The sequence below is a fragment of the Trachurus japonicus genome, chromosome 10 (assembly GCF_045865225.1).
Source record: "Trachurus japonicus isolate A0001 chromosome 10, Traja_1.0".
Classification (NCBI taxonomy): domain Eukaryota; kingdom Metazoa; phylum Chordata; class Actinopteri; order Carangiformes; family Carangidae; genus Trachurus; species Trachurus japonicus.
Window position 1 is genome coordinate 30,745,390 of NC_140916.1, and position 18,996 is coordinate 30,764,385.

The 18,996-nt window shown below is 41.2% G+C and overlaps 1 protein-coding gene across 2 annotated transcripts in view; it reads left to right on the forward strand.

The window, feature by feature from the left end:
* il1rapl2 (interleukin 1 receptor accessory protein-like 2) overlaps nt 1-18,996 on the forward strand; it is a 668,322-nt gene that overhangs the window by 576,138 nt on the left and 73,188 nt on the right. For both annotated transcript variants that reach the window (XM_085788549.1, XM_085788550.1), the window contains exon 8: nt 4,585-4,717. In XM_085788549.1, coding sequence (XP_085644675.1) covers nt 4,585-4,717 — 133 coding nt within the window. The remainder of the gene's footprint in view (nt 1-4,584; nt 4,718-18,996) is intronic.

Genomic DNA, 18,996 nt, shown 5'->3' on the forward strand with positions numbered 1-18,996 from the left:
GATTTTAGTTATGATGGGAAAAATATGAATGATGTCATCAGCGACTAGTCGACGATCCGGTCTCGTGCACACCCCCCCCCCCCCCCCCCCCTCGTCGTCGTCGATCAGACCACCCTCGCCGCCACTCTTTAAAAAAATCCTGGAGGAAACACTGGGATAGATCCTCTTCACTTCCTCAGTGGACTGAACATTTCATACTGGGAGTGACTGAAAAAAGAGGTGACTTGAACTTTCAAACATAGCTGCAATTTTTTTTTTTTTATGTTCCTACTTACCTGGGTAAGAATTGTGTTACACTGTGTATGTACATGTGTTTTGCTTATCCTTCTTTAAAGGACAATTCCAGGCAAATTCAACTTGAGGGTGTATGTTCTTATCATTTTAAGTCTAAAAGAAGGAATGTGAAGATTTTCAGTTTAATCGCTCCTGTTTTGTGGTAGCTTGGTCTGTCCCCGCATCGCTACGGCAGCAATGAATGGGAGTGGATGCAAGTTCCGCTGGTTAGGCTGTTTACATCCCTCAAAGCCGCAATTTTTTTCCACAGACAGCGTCAGATGGTTACTCAAACATGCACTGAAAAGTTTCTTTACTTCAAGCAAGCCGACATGCTTGTAAAACTAGATCTAAATTCAAAGTCTCACGCGAGACCCTGTTGCCGTGCTCGGTGCATTCAGGGGTAGTCAGAAAGCTACCGTTTGTGTCATAAACACAGGAATATCGACTCTTGACTTGCTTCAAGTAAAAAAAACGTATCGGCGCATGTTTGAGTCGCCACCTGACGCTGTCTGTTGAAAAAAATGTACACTTGAAGCAAGTAAAGAGTCGATATTCCTGTGTTTATGACACAAAAGGTAGCTCCTACTGCACCTGAATGCACCGAGCACGGCAGCAGGGTCTCGCACAAGACTTTGAATTAGATCTAGTTTTACAAGCATGTCGGCTTGCTTGAAGTAAATAAACTTCTCGGTACATGTTTGAGTCGCCATCTGACGCTGTCTGTGGAAAAAAATCTGAAAAAAATGCGGCTTTGAGGGATGTAAACAGGCTAACCAGCGGAACTTGCATCCACTCCCATTCATTGCTGCCGTAGCGATGCGGGGACAGACCAAGCTACCACAAAACAGGAGCGATTAAACTGAAAATCTTCACATTCCTTCTTTTAGACCCAAAATGATAGGAACATACACCCCCAAGTTGAATTCACCTGGAATTGTCCTTAAAGGTGTATTTGTAATGTTTAGGTCTGCTGCCTGAAATAAACCTATTTCTATTTTCTATTTCCTATGTACGAAAGAAGCAATATTTGAAAATGTGTTATTAAAGTTTTCCTTTGAAAATGTTTAAAAGCCATATGTAAATGTTTCTACATTTAGAGATAGTACAAGTTTCTGTATTATTTGCAATGTATTATTATAATTTGGATGTGGTTTAAATACATTAAAGTATGTTTTTTTACCTGGAAGTAGTCCCACAAGTCTTTCAGCCTTTAGTATACTTGTAACACATTTGCATGAAGGTAGAAAGTAGTATACCAAAAGTATAATTAAGTATATTTTTAATACACTAACATCTAATTTTTAATGTACTTATAATACAAACAAAGTACACTTTAATTTAACTAATTAGGCATGTATTAGTACATGAAATGTCATGTACTTAAAGTGCACTAAATATACTTTAAGTTGTTCCACTTTAGTACACAAAAGTACACTAAATACACTTTAAGTTGAGCTTTTCTACAACTTAATTACAATTTAAATATACTTAACACAAAATTAGTTGTTCCAATTTAGCACTCTTCAAGTTAACTAATCTTAAACACACTTGAAATATAATGATAATTAGTGCGGCTTGAAGTACACAAAAGTATGCTAAATTTTAGTACACTTAGTACATTAATTTTTCACCAGGGTATATTAGGTTAAGAGTAATGGTTTACTCTTAACGGCTTAATGGTTTAGGCATTTGTTTTGGATGGTTAGGGTTAGGGTAAGGGGCTTGAGAATACATTATGTCAATGAGTGTCCGCACAAAGATAGCATTACAAGGACGTGTGTTTGGGTGTGTGTACTACAGGATGCTGCCTGTCTCAGCACAAAGGCAAACCCCCAAACATGAAGCAATTATCTGACATTTCCATATGAAACAGAAGCATTTTGCCATGACCAATGGATAAAAGCCAGTGTTTACTGGACCTAAGCAGTCTGTGAAACCTTTTACCTCTTGAAAATGGTCATTTCAGGGTTTTACCTCACACAGAGACTGGGAAGGAACCTCCTGCATCTCCTCCTCACTCTGCATACAGCTACAGTGAACGCCTCAAATGTAAATGTGATCAGTGTTAGCATTCAGTTCAAGTGCTCCTCTAACAACAAACACTTGGATATATACACAACCTTTAGCATTCACTGGTGGTTCTTGACTGTGCTGATAGAGCCATCATTATGATAATACTGAGGTCTATCATAATTATCTGCTAATTGACTGCCTGATGAGGTAGTGCTCATTAAAATGCTCATTAATACTCCATCATCACCAATGATAGCTGTAATCACAGAGTGGTGGTTTCAAGGTCTTAACAGGAGGGTGTGTGAGAGCATCCACACATGGTCGGGTTTACAAGTGTGTGTTTTGCTTGTCATTGTTGAGCCTTTCTTTCAACAGCACTATATCATAAGACCCAGATCGCAAAACCTGTTGCATCCAGTCTTTTCAACACATTAAAGGATAATTACCGTTTTTTACATTCTGGACCTTTATTTCTAGCATAAAATATGATCATTTACTCACCCAGATAACTTTGTTGTCATTACAAGTCGTTCCGACGAAATTAGATCCAGCCGAGAGCCGTGTATATCCGTATAATGCAAGTCTACAGGGCAGCGCTATGCAGCCTCTAGATAACACATTATTAAGTGAGACTCGTTCATTCACCAATATTTTGTTATGATTGGCTAGTGCTCCGAGCCCGTGGTGGCATGTTATTAACATCTAGGGTCTGTAGGTTGACCTATTAACCTCTGACCTGGATGATGTCATCTCTGACCGCTGCACGGCTCATTCTGATAATATTCATTCCGCTTCGGCATTTGGGTCCATTTTTAGCGCAACTAGCCGGAGCTTTAGTGAGTCCAGGTTGTGGAGAGAAAGCCTGTGGAAGCTGAACTTCGTCTAGCTGCTCATTTTGTTCTGACAAGTCGGAAACACACAGAAACAAACCATAGCATTAGCATTAGCAACAAGCCACACCACGCGGCGCTCAGAGATGACATCATCCAGGTCAGAGGTTAGTAGGTCAACCTACAGACCCCGGATGTTGATAATAGCTAGAGGGGAATAGCACTAGCGTGTCATAACAAAATATTGGTGAAATGAACAAGTTTCTCTGCAGATAATGTGTTATTTAGAGGCTGCATTGCGCTGCCCCGTGTTCTCGCATTATACAGATAACGTGGCTCTCGGCTGGATCTAATATCGTCGGAACGACTTGTTATGACACTAAAGTTATCTGGGTGAGTAAATGATCGTATTTTATGCTAGAAATAAGGATAAGGATCCAGATTGTAAAAAACTGTAATTATCCTTTAAGTACATATATAGTTAAAAATAAAATAATAAATAAATAAAATTACCCATCTCTCTCTCCAAGCTGTAATTCTTGGCCATTTAACTATGAATATGGTTTTTGATCTTATCTACAGAAGTTTGATGTTCTGTCCTCACCACTGCAGTGAATGTGAATAATTTTTGTTGACATTCAAAGTCATTATTTCAACATGAAGGGCAAAAAAAATATTGAAGCCTGTCCTTTACTTCTCTTTGCAATAAGTTGGCAGTAAAAGTCTGAGCAGTGGAGATCTAGAAATCTGGGCAAACTCTCCGCTTGGCTGGACATCACTATGAGCCAGAGGGGAATGGATGGATTCTGTCCGTGATTTTCACAGTATGCTGGCCTTTACAAACACAGTGATATTTTAAAAGTAATATGTTGTCATTATGTTAATGATATCATTACAGCAGCTGGTTGGCCTTGTAGATTATCGCCTTTCACTAGTCATGAGGGGTGCTTGTTCCTTTGTGACCTGTCTTTGTCTCTGTTTCCCCAGTTTTGAGTTTTTGTCAATGAATAGGCAAAATGACTGTGTAGCTTTGCCCCATAAATTGAAATATCAGTGAAATTTGATGATAGAAAGCAGGTTTGGACACTACTTTCGTCATTTGTAATGTATTGTCTAATTAGTTTTCCCATTTTAAAAGGCTCCAGTCAGGCACCCTGAGGTCCACCAGTTGTTTCTGTTCACATTTGTTCCTGCGGGTAGCAGCACTCTCCCCACCTTGCAAGCATATGTGAAGCACAAAAAAATACCAGTTTTCTCCATTAACTGTCTCTTCTTTGCATAAAATGGAATATTCTAGGTTTCATTGTATGACAGTTTTAAAGAATCATCCAAAATGTCGTATTTATTTTGTTTTCCTCCTAGCCTCAACCTCAGTGCATGTTGCAGCTACAGAGAAGAGAAATTGTGTCATCTGTCATAGTGTGGTAGTTTGTGTTTAGTAACAGTTTTGTGTTGTGTGTTTCAGGTATGCCTCTTAGTCTGGACTGCAAAGCCTTTTTTGGCTACAGTGGAGAAAACCGAAGGCCCATCATCTACTGGATGAAGGGGGAGAAGTTTGTGGAAGAACTCGCGGGACACATAAAAGAAAGTGAAGTCAGGTAAATACACCAGCAACTACTGACTCGCGCACACCTAAAGCCTGCCACACACATAAAGATAATCGGGCTGATTTTGCCCCGATTTTCCCCCTTCCGACCACGGACAGACACCGCCCGATTATCTTAAGGTCTTAAGATTATCTTATAAGATTCTCTTGTAGTGTGTGGTGTGTTAAGAGTCAAAATTCCCCCGACAATCGGCTCGGAAAACGTTCGGCGCCGATAATCGTAAGTATTAAACATGTTCAATATTTACGATTATCGGGGCCGACTTCGGTGGCCGTTTCAATCAAAAGTCATCTTGTGTGTGGAGAGCCGGTGTTGTGCGGAGAAGTGCCTGCATGCTGAGCTCTGCTCACCTGGCTCTGCATGCTGCTGCTCGCGGCAACAAGCCACTTCTCCACACAGCACCGGCAACCTCACAGAGCCACGGTGCAGCCCTGGTATTACATGAGGTTCACACAGACATTCACGCATACACAGGAGGTTTCCTGATAGCCGATAGCAAAGACTTAGCGCTCGTAGCCGGCAACAGCCAGCAATACAGCAGCCATGTTTAAACGATCATGTGACCGCCGCTCACAGCCCGTCATGTGACAGCGCACGGCTCCCTATTGGACAGCCGCTTGACTGCTCGGTGTCCGGAGCCACAGACACACACAGATGGGGTCGTTGTAAAGGCTGAAGTGTCCCGCTTTCATTAAAAAAAAAATTACGTCGCTCTCATTGTCCATTCCGGAAATAGACCCGAAAGAGTAGCTACAACGACACCCCTGGTATCGCTGCTGATGCCGCGGATTGCTTTCTGACCAGAGGGTCAAGATTCTGAAAAATCTTAATGTGTGTGGTGTGTTGTGTTTGGAATATCGCAGCACACCACACACAATATGATTAAAACTGTTCAATCACAGATTTTTTATCTTCATGTGTGGGGTCTCTCACAGATAAGAAATCGGTTGAGATTTATAAAATCTTTATGTGTGTGGCAGGCTTAAGTAGCTACTCTAATTCTAATCATCCATGATGGTGAACCAAAGCTGAGTCAGTGCTACACATTTCACGTAATGCTACTTTTGTTAAGTTTTTCCATCTTTATGAAACACTGCAGGAGAGCATCAATTACACCCTCTCAAGTTTGCAGGTTTCTATTGTTAATTAATTTCTGAAAAGACTCGACTCCAGCTGCACTGTTCACACTGTCACACTGGCGCCTGTATGATTTATGACCGATTGAGGGTTTTCTGACAGATTCCCCCTCAACTTTCCTAAAAAATTATGAATACTAATAATAAAGTTAAATTGGATTCATTTTCTGGCCTGCTGGGACCAATTACGTTGGTCTCTTTTGGGAGAACCCTGATTGTCTGCGTGGCGTCAAATATGGTTCGAACAACTGGCCAGATCACCGTGGAAACCATCAGAACGCACACTCCCACAAGCATGCACACACATACACATAGTATCATCACCCTTAATATCGTTTAATATATTCATTTACATGACTCCACCTCTGTGTGAGTGCAACAGCACTGAGTCTGCTTGTTTGATAAACTTTATAAAGACTTTTATAGAGGCTGAATCTATTCTCTTAAATGATCACAGGACGTCAAATGATACATCACAAGAGCCACTTTCCTGGCACCCTGTGATAAGTTTTCCTCTGTAAAGCTTTGCGAGTGCTCTGGGGTGTAGAGATGGGGCGAGGTTTACAGGATTTACAGGATTAAAGCAAATCTTGGCTAACTTTAAGATTCCACTTGTTAATCGTAGCGTGCTGCAGTCACCGAATGAAATATGTAATTTATGCACTGACACACCAGTTGCAAAATCGTCAGGCAGCGCACTGCTCTGCAGGTCAGGGATTAGGCATTAAAGGAAGGCGATGTCTTATGACAACCTGGGTTTTGTTTTCTTAGTTCTCTCCATCATTTATTTTGGTCACGATCGCACCAGTTTAACTGCTGAGGCTGGTGACATCACAAGACCTGTTCAATGAGGCAACAAAGACCAGTGGGAAGACAGCACAACTGGTTGGAGTTAAAAGTTTTGCCAGACTAGTTACCAGTTCATTCAGACTAAAAAAAAAACTTAATGGCAGTACACCTGTAATTGAACTACTATCAAACTCATTACATAGGAAAACCAGGAGTGTTCACAGCTAACTAGCACAATTGGTCAAGGTTGAACCAAGAAATAAGACTCTAAGCTCTGTAAGATCTTTACAACTAACTGGTATTGGTTATAGTTTTACTGCTAATCTTTATTATCTTTCTTTGAAAGAAAATAATGATAATTTTGTTTTTTTTTAAACCTAATACTTGCAATATTACCCATGCTTTAATGAAGTAGGAGCACAGAGCCTACATGCTTAGAAATATTTTTGAAAGTCTTCTCGCAGCTGGATCAGAGAAAACAAGTGCTTAATTTGAGGGAACAGTTTAAACAACTCCAGTGTTTGAGATTCTTATTTAAATGAATGAGTAATCAGAAATCCCTCATCTCATCCACTCCCAGTATATGTAAATTTACTACTTAAACAACACATTTTTAATGATTAAATCACAGAGTACTACTGAATAAAAAGTTTAAACAATAATTTTAATTGCTACCAAGAAATATCACCACAACCAGCTCCTCTTGCACATTTGAAGAACCACCTGCAGCTGCTTTACTTTTATAATCTCAGTGTACATGGTGTAGCAGCTAATATAAATCCTGTATGGTTTTTCATGAATGCAGCAGTTTAGACAGTTAAAGAATGTGAGGGTTTTGCATCATTTACAATTCCCACACTCGTTTCTCTTTTCAAACTGTTCAACCTGTTCACTTTGGAGCAATACTGGCCCTCAGCCGCTGCACCTAACACCTAACACTAACGCTGACATCCTGTTGAAACCTACAGGGTTACATAAGGGGCCCCAGTGGCCAAGTGTTTAGGGCACATACCATATGGGCACACTGAGCCCTGAGTGACAGTCCCTGGTTCAAGTCCTGGTCGACTGTAGCCTCTGCTGCATGGCCCTCCCTTATTTCCTGTTTCCATTCCGTCCCTTTGAAATGAGGGCATGGACACATAAAAAGGATACAGCATTGTAACTGTAAACTGTGTTTTTTCAACCTTAAACAATAACTCCCTTGCTGTGATCTGGATGTGGTTAAAGCTCTTAATATTACTGTAGATAACATTTTAAAGTAAACTCCACACCAAATGTTCTCTCATGCCCAAAGAGCTGTCATATTTTATGCCATCAGCTCAGCCCACCAATAATAATGTGAATGTTTATTCCCCCCCTAAAGGTAAAACATTACGCTTCCTGATTCTCTCACTCTCTCCACAGGGGGGTCAGAGGTCAGAGAAAGCTCCACTGCGGCAGATTTATTTTAGGGATACTTCAGCAGAAGGGCTGAGGGATGGTCACTGTTCACTGCTAATACACTCATTGCTCTATGAAAATGTTCACTCCCTAGATACCAGTAAAATGTTTTATTTACTCTTACTGAGTAATGAATTATGAATGAAAAAGTATATTTCACACTGGAAATCAGTGTTCACCCATCACATATCACATACATCACAGCAGTTAGTCAGACAAAGTGTATCAGGATTTACCTGGCATTTAGTAATGTATCGTGCAGGACAGTTGTTGCTCTTACCTGTAGCTCTTTATATACCAGTGAGGTTGGAAAGCCTGTATAGTACTTTGCCTTCCTCCAGAAACAACATATTTAATTTTCAAATGTCACAATGCAGAACAAACGAAGATGTCAAAGCAACACATTTAATTTCACAACTGTAGATTGTGAGACTGTGTTTATCGACACAGACTCACTCTTTGGTCTTTGGTCACTTTCAATAAGTATTAACTTTAAAACCACTAGTGTCAAATGATGCATAGATAATACTGTATGTAAAATTCTTCAACCCCATCAATCACATGCCAAAGTCATATAGCAGGCTAAGTCCACTGGTATACTGAATTAAACAGTAAGGCTGAGCATGGTCTATTTTACAATTGTCAACAAATGCCGTGGAAACTCTAAAACCTGCTTTTCCTTGAAAGACCAGATGAGTAATTCTCTAAAATCATAACGTGTTGTAATTGATCTGATGTGAGGATGCTGACAGCTGGAGGCTGTGCAGCATCTGTGATTGATTCCTCTTTGAATCAATGTAATCATCAGAGATGATCTCAGGCATTAGTGATGCAATGTCTAAACTATCATGCAGCAAGATTTGGTGTATAAATAAAACAAAATTAGGGGCACAGCACGTGGTAGAGTACAAAGTAGGGGTGGGACGATATGGGTAACTCACGATTCGATACTGTGGCGATATTTGGCCCACGATAATGATAATATCACGATACACAATATCTGCGATATTCGATATATTGCAAGAAATTTCATCAACGATATATCACGATATATGTGACTGAAAAAAAAACATAAAAAGGAAAAAGTCTCATGCATTTATTCCAAAACTTCGTACAATGTACAAATGAATAAACACTGTACAGCTGGAGACATTAAAGTGCATGAACATTAATAACATGTCTTATGTAAACCAGGACAGTGCTTTATGATACTGAAAAGTCAGTAGCAAGTTGTTTTATGTAATAAGAAACATCCAGATCTGGATGTTTCTTATGCTTTCCATTCATGGTATTTAAAAAATCAACTGTCAGAGAGAGAGCAGCCTCTTTGGTGATAAGAAGAACAAGTTCTCTAGTGTAGGACATGAGGAGAAAAAACATGCAGGTTTTCTGTAACATAAGACAGCGCCAACCCCAACCCCCACTCCGTCCTCCCTCACCAGGCTGAATGAGCGGGCGATTGGGGAAAAAAAAAAAAAAACTCGCTAGTCGAAGCGGCAGCTCTACGTCGCGCACAACCACAACAACAGCAACAACAGCAACTACAACTTCCTCCTACAAATGCACGATCGTCGGTGTGACGTGCAGACCGCAGTGGGACGACTCATGTCTGATCATGTAAATCAAGCTGCAGAAATATTCGGGGTACGGGAGCGTTGCGGTAACCGTAGTAACTCACACACACACAGACGCCTGTCTGTGTGGTTGCTGTATATTTTACCTTCGCAAAACAGTTCTTGCAGATTATATTCTTTATCCAGTGTTCTCCTGTCATCTGTTTCGTAAAAGCCAAAGTGGGTCCACACTTTAGAGTGGAAACTATGGTGGAAACTTGCAGGTGGGTCTTCTTCTTCTGCCGCTACTCACGCCTACTTTACCCTCATTTACGGGATTAGCGCCCCCACAAAAAGGACATGAGAGATTAAGTACTGATGGTGAAAAAAAAAGAAAGTACTGACGGTGACAACGGGGTAAATCCATAATGTGTGTTGTAACAAAATATAGATATTTGCCGTCAGTGTATCGATTATTTATTGCGACAGAGAGCACAACAATATATTGCAATATCGATTTTTTTTCCCACCCCTAGTACAAAGCGTTAAAATCCTGACCACAGCAGCCCACGTCCAAGTCCAACATCCCCCCTGTCTCTCTCTCTCTGGCTTCCCTGTCTCACTCGCTGGAGCTACAGTATCACAATAACGGCAAAAATATAATACTTTAAATAAAAGATAAATAAATAAACAAATCATAATGTAGGCCTGATAAGACCTCCATTTGGCATCATGTGGGCCATCATGTGCAGAATACCGACATGGAGAGCCGGAGTGTGTAAATGTATGAGCGTTAGTGTTTAAACTTGAAACTAATCATGCCCCGTGGTATTAAATTAACCTTTGCCTGATGAGTTCTCAATCTTTCAGTGCAGTCCTCTGGCCAGCTCTGGTCCAATCACATCGTTATTCCAAATTCAACAATCGCACTTCAACAGACAGACTCCTGCTGTGATGCACATTAATCTGTCCGTGTTAAGCTCCCTCCACCCTTCCCGCTGCAGCGCTGGTGTGTGGACTGTGGGTGTCCATGAGCGTTTCCACAGTATCCAATACCATCTTGTGGTGGCCCCGATAATGTGAGCACCTTGCAATTACAGAGGCCTGTTGACGCTCCTGCCTCATTATTATTACACCACCTGAGCTGAGCGACCAGGAAACCTCCTGTCTTTGGCGAAGGTGAAAATCGTGTGTTTTTTCAGTCAGACTTTGCCCAGACGCACCATCAACATAATAAATATAAGCAGTATCATCAGTTTTAGCGCAGTTCTTGGCACAACTTCACTGCTGTCCATCGACTTCATTTTTCTGCAACTCAGCTATGATAGTTCATGGTTCGTTCATGTGCAATGAATTCATGATTACAATATTTCCACTTGGGCCAGTGCTCGCTTCATATTTTCACTTGAAGGCTGCACTGGCCCATATGTCTAGTGATGTGGAGAGGCTTCTTTACCTGCTTGAAATTCACATCAGCTGTCCAATCCAACTCCTGTCAGAGCCTCACTGTTTTAATGTTTTTTTAGCCACAGCTCGTGTCTGTATCAGTGAAGGTTATTAGTTGTTACTGTGTCCTCGTTCTCTCTGCATTAGTCTATCATGCAGCAGTTTAATTGCATAAAACAGGAGAAATAATGTTTTAGTGGAAAAACCACTCACTTATATTAATAATAAAAAATTACGCTAATAACGATGATAACACATTTTGTGCAATGTTTAAAAAGGCAGTCAAAATCACTTAAAAACAGCTTGAAAGCACAGCACTAACCAAAGAAGAGGAAAAAGTAACAAATACAGTGCTCATTAAAGCAGCAAGAGAGCTGAGTATTAGTTTAAAAAGCTAACTTTAAAAGGGTGAGTTTTCATAAAAGTTTCAGAGCTGTGGAGGGGGTGGCACAACATTTAATGTCCATGGGGAGAATCTGGTTTGCGAGTCCATAGGGGCAGCAGCAGCTCTGCCATCCCAGGTTCAGTGTTTGGTCCTCTGGGGGGTGGAAAGAAGGTTTGAATCAGATGTGCAGAGGTTTGAGTAGAGGTTTCATGCTGGGGGTTATGATGAGGTGAAGATGAGGTGAGAGTGGGAGGGGGGGGATCACATTATGGAGGGCTTTGTAGTTGATGTGGAGGATCTTGAGCTGGATCCAGAGATGGGGAGTCGGTGTAGGTTACACAGAATGGGGATGATGCGATCACAAGAGCGAGACAGAGTCAGGAGATGGGCAGCAGAGAATTTATTGGGGAGATTATTAGGGCATGCCGATGAGAATTCTGTTGTGTGATAAAAGCATGGACGTGGTTCTGTGGCTGAAGATGACAGAGAAGGTTGAAAGCAGGTGATATCTTTTTAGATGAAAGAAAGATGTTTGGGTAATGTGGTGTTAAAATGAAAATGCGGGCCATGGATATAGCATAGAGGTTCTAGATCAGAGAGGATGGTGAAGATAAAGTTATTGATGGATTTTGTGGATGATTATAAATTCTGATTTTGAGCTGTGCAGTTTAAGGTAGTTGGCCTACTTCTATGTGTTTACTTCATCCAGACAGTTTGTCAATTATTGGCTGCGACAGAATTTGTGCTCATGTAAGGTTGTATGTCATCAGCATCAGACCGGATGCTGAAGCTGTGTTGATAGATAAGGTTACCCAGAGGAAGTAACAAGAGGATGAAGAGGAGTGGACCAAGCAATAAATCTTGGGGAATGCCTTGTTTGAGAGGAGGAAGCAGAATTTTTATATTAAACTGAGCACTTCTGTAAGACAGTTCAGCCCCCACCCTAAACTCTCGTCGCTTAAACAATGGAAGTTTCCCTCAGACTTGTAGGACCCACTTGACCCTGATCATTTGATGGCCCTCTCTTATCACTCTGCAGTATTTCCTTAACACCTCCTGGGTGCATAAGCTCACAAGAGCACATGTGACTCCTTTTAAAATGTTGAATGTTTCTGAGATGTATTTATTACATAATTGATGTCAGTGTGTCTATGTTTGAAATCATTCTAATGGTCTCATTGTGAGAAGTATAACGGTCTAAGTGGTTAAAACAGACGGAAATCTGACTGAAATTATCCCTGGTAGAGGGATCCTCCTGCTACCTCCAACCAAAGGGTCTCCAGATTGTCCAGAACGTTTCTTTGCTCTGGTTGGATGTTTAAGGAGAAGAGCAAAGACCTAACCTTTGAGTTTTTTGCTCACCAGAACTTCCACACGTCAAGTGTGTAGCAATATCTGCCCAGTATTTCTACTGACTATACTGTAGTGTATTCACCTTTTGTACATTACAGAAATTGATATGTTAGCCATTAATGTGTAGTTTTTTTCTGAGACTTGTATTCTAGTAACAAGAAATCTGTTATCAGATACCTATCAGGTCTTAAGTTATATGGTATGGTATATGGTTTCACTGGGCGCCATTCATACCGTTGAATAGACAAGATTGAGTATCATGTTCTGTAACCTCTGAATATCTCATTACAGGTGCCATGCAGGGCTCTTCTTTCACATTAGGAAGGTCACTGAATAATTTAATACTATCTTCCATCCTTGAACTAAGAGAAGGACCTGTTAGGACCTACAGTATATGGTAATAATCACTGGGCGCTATTCATACCCTTAACCTCTTGAGTTGAATAGACAACATTGAGTATCATGTTCTAAACCTCTGAATACCTCAACACAGAAATCAGGACTATTCTTCTATGTAAAGAAGGTCACTGGGTGGTTTTTAAACTTATTGACCCCTTGCACGTGACGTCACGTTCCACTCGCGGTAGCTACGGACGCCATGATGGACGGCAAAAGAACAGTGGACGTCAATTTAATTCAATGAGCGCGTTATAGTTTTGTGACATACCGTGGTTGTAGGGTTTCCCCCCCTCTCCACTGAGCTGGTTCGAGTGCTAGTTCGGAGCCAGAGCCTGACTAGCACCGGTTCTTTGCTTTTCCACCGCTTAAGAACGGGTTATTGGTCCTTAAAACTGGTCCCCAAGCACCAACTCCTTGCTGGGCTAGAGCTAAGAACCGGGGGCTGGCCACTGGCAGCGGGGTTACATGAGCAACAGGGGGGCCAGTGCGAAGATATACAGACACGTTATCGATGCCATTAAAGTTAGTTTATCTACAGTGTATAGTTGATGTCGGGACAGCTCTCCATTCCGACACCCCTCCATTTCGACACCCCGCTGTTCCGAAATACCCCCACTTCGAAACACCGCTGTTCCGACACAGTCCCCCCGCAGCTGTCCAATGTCGAAGGTGCTGAACCGCGTGACGTTGTTTACATTCTGCTTTGTGGCTTGTCTGTGAAACGTGCGCTGCTCAGGGACTGGGCAGATCTGTCCCACTTGCTTTCTCCCCGACTCCGTTGTTGGAGATCTCCACACAGTAATAGTAATACACTTTTTTTCTCCCCCCCTGCGCCGCTCGAGCGCGGCTGAACCCGGCTTGAGCTCACAGGGGCGCGAGGCTGCTGCAGCCGCCGCTCGTGCTGACAGCTGACTGAGGGAGATGCTTTGGTTGGGCTTAGGCAATGAAGAAAGGAGTTGGTTAAGTTTAGTAAAAAGACCAGGTAGAGGCTAGACAGGCTAAGCATAATGAACATTATGTCATTAATATGAAGTATTTGCTTGTTTTGCAGTTAATTATGCACATGATCCGTTTGACCCCAAAAAGGAAAAAAGGATCAATGCGCACTGCGCACTGCGCACTGGGGGTTTCCCCCAATAGCCTTTTCGGAGTAGCGGGGTCTTTAGAAAAAATAGAAAACCCCGCTATTACGATGAATGGAAGTCTATTGTCGGAAAGGCGGGGCTTCGGAAAGGCGGGGTGTAACCAGTTGATGTAAACACAGTCGAAGCTAACTAGCTGAGCTACATGCTGTGGCTAACAACAGCTAACGCTCGTATTAAAGATAGCACCATCACAACGTATTTGCCGCTGGCCGATCGCGGCGATTACAATGAAGACGGCTTCCTGTTTTCTTTTATTTTTCAGCCGGGTTTAATCAGAGAATGATCACTAATTATACAGATGTTGGGTCAGGTCTTCAACACCCACGGGTCGGACCACGTTTTAATTTCCAGGTCCATTAACTGTAGTTAGCAGCAGCAAAGATAGAAGCAGCTGCTGTATGGGGAGTGTGGCACTGACTTGACGTTAGCTCCTTAGCAGTGGAAAAAGCACAGAAAACTGAGATATTCTACGGCGAATAACAAAAAAACAAACAGAATATTGCAACGGATGAGTAGATATTCTATTTTAAATAAGTGATAATGCTGTGAGGTTGTAGTGTGAAGTGATCGAGCCACATTGTTGGACGGCACCCATACACAGTACATTATCACTGAGCACTTTCTGCCGTCCGTCATGGCGTCGCCTCTTGCGTCACGTGATAATTGTGACGTAGCTGCAAGGGGTCAATATCTGCCCCCTGAACTAAGACTGATCTCAAATTATGAAAAAAGAAAAGAAGGTTCCACCGCACTCAATGGGGTACATTCAATAAATTTATTTGTTAAAACCGCAGCAACGCGTTTCGCCCTGTGGGCTTCATCAGCCTGATGATCGTAATAGCGGGGTTTTCTATTTTTTCTAAAGACCCCGCTACTCCGAAAAGGCTATTGGGGGAAACCCCCAGTGCGCAGTGCGCATTGATCCTTTTTTCCTTTTTGGGGTCAAACGGATCATGTGCATAATTAACTAAAAGCCCACAGGGCGAAACGCGTTGCTGCGGTTTTAACAAATAAATTTATTGAATGTACCCCATTGAGTGCGGTGGAACCTTCTTTTCTTTTTTCATGGTTTTTGTTCCTGACACCACCTGCACCATTGTGGAGTTTTATCTGAGTTGTGCAGGGGCAATCTCTTCTCTATTTTGGACTGATCTCAAATTCTTTGACTACAGAATACAATTCTGGGAAAGTGTCGGCTCGTTGTTGGTTAAATATTTATTTCCACTGATGATGATGATGATGATGATGATGATTATACTTTATTATCAGATCACTCTGAAATTTGTCTTGCGTCCCATGACGTCCAAAGTTTCACATAAATAATACAAAATACAAAAAACATACATACATTTACAGAAAGCATAAATGTCACCCCCAAAAGTCACATTCAAAGAAAAACACAAACTACCTCCTAACTCCTCACAACACAAATCCAACATTATAGCTGCTGCGCAGCGATGGGTCGGGTCCGGGCTACTTTTGGGCATATTTAGGCAATTCTGAGCAACAAACAGGAGAATAGGAAGACAAGACAGTTGTCCTTATAGTGTCCAATTTGCATCAGTTGAGGATTGAACCCACAACCTCGGGAACCAAAGACTGTTGTCTATCGCACTGAGCTAATTGACAAGTGGCAGTTCAACAGTGGCTTCACAAATTGAGTAAGCCATTCACTGTCTTGTAGGCAGAAAAAGAAAAATCAGTTTTTGAGGTAAAATAATGATATGTATTTGTCAAACATCTACTATGAGCCTAAGATGTTAGGAGCCTTCGCAGATGGTCCAGTCCAAGCTATTTGGATTTTTAAATTTAGAAGCTTGCTGTGATGCCACCATTAGGACAATTGTCTTGTGTTTCGTGTTGAGGACATTTGACATTTTGATTTGTCATCATCATCATCCTGGCTGGGTCTTGAACTCACAACCTCTGACACCAAGAACCAGCGCTTAACTCAGTGAGCTAATTATCTGGAAGTGAGACATGGTGTGTGTCTTCTCAAATAGACTCAGGGAGTCAGTGTCCGGGCAGCTGTTGTGGACGCAGATTTCTGTTATCTAAACAAAAATCTGTTAATACATAAATTGCATTTAGACAGCAAAATAGCTTGAGGACATCTGCCATTTCAAACTGTCATCATCATCATCTTCTCCCTCGCTGGGTCTCGAACTCACAATCTCTGACACCGAGAACCAGCTCCTAACTCACTGAGCTAATTGGCTGGTACTGAGACCTGCTGTGTAGCTTCATTTATCCACTCAGGTGAGCCAGTGCCCGGGCAGCTGTTGTGATGAAATGGTCAAAATGTCAATAATTCAGTCATCTAAACAAAAATCTGATAATACATAAATTGCATCTTGACAGCATGGAAATGTTGGTGATTTGTTTTTAATGATAAGTGTTTTGCTTCATAAGAGAAAATATGATGTTTATAAATTCCAGTCTCACATTGACTGCAGTTGTTCCCATGAGAGCAGAATTCAAAATGTTCTAGAAAATTCAGTTTTTGAATTAAAATTCTGATATTTGCCAAACTTCATCAACCATGACTCCAGAATATTCTCATTTTTTTTCAGGAAGTTTGAAAATGTATTTAGCAAGAATTTGATGGTATATGTTTATAGTACTGTTTACAGTCAAACGTTTTCATGCACTGTAGGCTCAATTTTTGCTTAATCAAAAATCCGAGAAACAAGTTTTGTGGAGGACGGTCTGGAGATGCTCTGTAGCAAGTTTGGTGTCAATTGAGCAAAAATTGTGGGAGGAGATACATTTTAAAAGTTTTACAGTTATTGAAAAAAACAGAGTGATGGACTTCATAATTTGTAATAAGTTTAAGTTGACAAAAGTTTCAGCAGTATTGAGGCGACATTGTGGTGAAGTTTCAACACTGTAGCATCTACCGTTGGTTTGGTAGGAATTTTTAAAATTTTTAAATTTAAACGCTTATTGTGCCCCCCCTGGGAGGGGGGGGCACATGTCCTTGGAGTTGAGTGAATCTGGCATGGGACTGAACCTTTGTGCAAAGTTTGGTGAGTTTTCGCCCATGGGAAGTATGACTTCCTTGGAAGAAGAAGAAAGAAAGAAAGAAGAAGATTATAGCTGCTGCGCAGCGATGGGTCGGGTCCGGGCTACTTTTGGGCAAATTTTGGCAATTCTGAGCAACAAACAGGAGAATAGGAAGACAAGACAGTTGTCCTTATAATGTCCAATTTGGACCAGTTGAGGGTTGAACCCACAACCTCGGGAACCAAAGACCGTTGCCTATCGCACTGAGCTAATTGACAAGTGGGAGTGCAATAGTGGCTTCACAAATTGAGTAAGCCATTCACTGTCGTGTAGGCAGATTTGAAACCACAGTAAAAAGAAAAATCAGTTTTTGAGGTAATGATATGTATTTGTTAAACATCTACTGTGACTCTAAGATGTTAGGAGCCTTCGCACATAGTCCAGTCCAAGCTATTTGGATTTTTAAAATTAGAAGCTTGCTGTGATGCCACCATTAGGACAATTGTCTTGTGTTTCATGTTGAGGACAACTGACATTTTGATCTGTCATCATCATCATCATCACCTTGCTGGGACTTGAACCCACAGCCTCTGACACCAAGAACCAGCTCCTAACTCACTGAGCTAATTGGCTGGTAGTGAGACCTGCTGTGTAGCTTCATTTATCCACTCAGGTGGGCCAGTGCCCGGGCAGCTGTTGTAAAGGCAGATTTCAAAAATGGTCATAAAGTCAGAAATTATGTTATCTAAACAAAAATCTGTTAACACATAAATTGCATTTAGACAGCAAAACAGCTTGAGGACATGTGACATTTTGATCTGTCATCATCATCATCATCATCATCATCATCATCATCATCATCATCATCATCACCCTTGCTGGGTCTCGAACCCACAACCTCTGACACCAAGAACCAGCTCCTAACTCGCTGAGCTAATTGGCTGGTAGTGAGACCTGCTGTGTAGCTTCATTTATCCACTCAGGTGAGCCAGTGCCCGGGCAGCTGTTGTGATGAAATGGTCAAAATTTCAGAAATTCAGTCATCTAAACAAAAATCTGATAATACATAAATTGCATCTTGACAGCATGGAAATGTTGGTGATTTGTTTTTAATGATAAGTGTTTTGCTTCATAAGAGAAAATCTGATGTTTAAAAATTCCACACTCACATTGATTGCAGTTGTTCCCATGAGAGCAGAATTCAAAATGTTCTAGAAAATTCAGTTTTTGAATTAAAATTCTGATATTTGCCAAACTTCATTAACCATGACTCCAGAATATTCTCATTTTTTTTCAGGAAGTTTGAAAATGTATTTAGCAAGAATTTGATGGTATATGTTTACAGTAGTGTTTACAGTCAAACGTTTTCATGCACTGTAGGCTCAATTTTTGCTTAATCAAAAATCCGAGAAACAAGTTTTGTGGAGGACGGTCTGGAGATGCTCTGTAGCAAGTTTGGTGACAATTGAGCAAAAATTGTGGGAGGAGATACATTTTAAAAGTTTTACAGTTATTGAAAAAAACAGAGTGATGGACTTCATAATTTGTAATGAGTTTAAGTGGACAAAAGTTTCAGCAGTATTGAGGCTACATTGTGGTGAAGTTTCAACACTGTAGC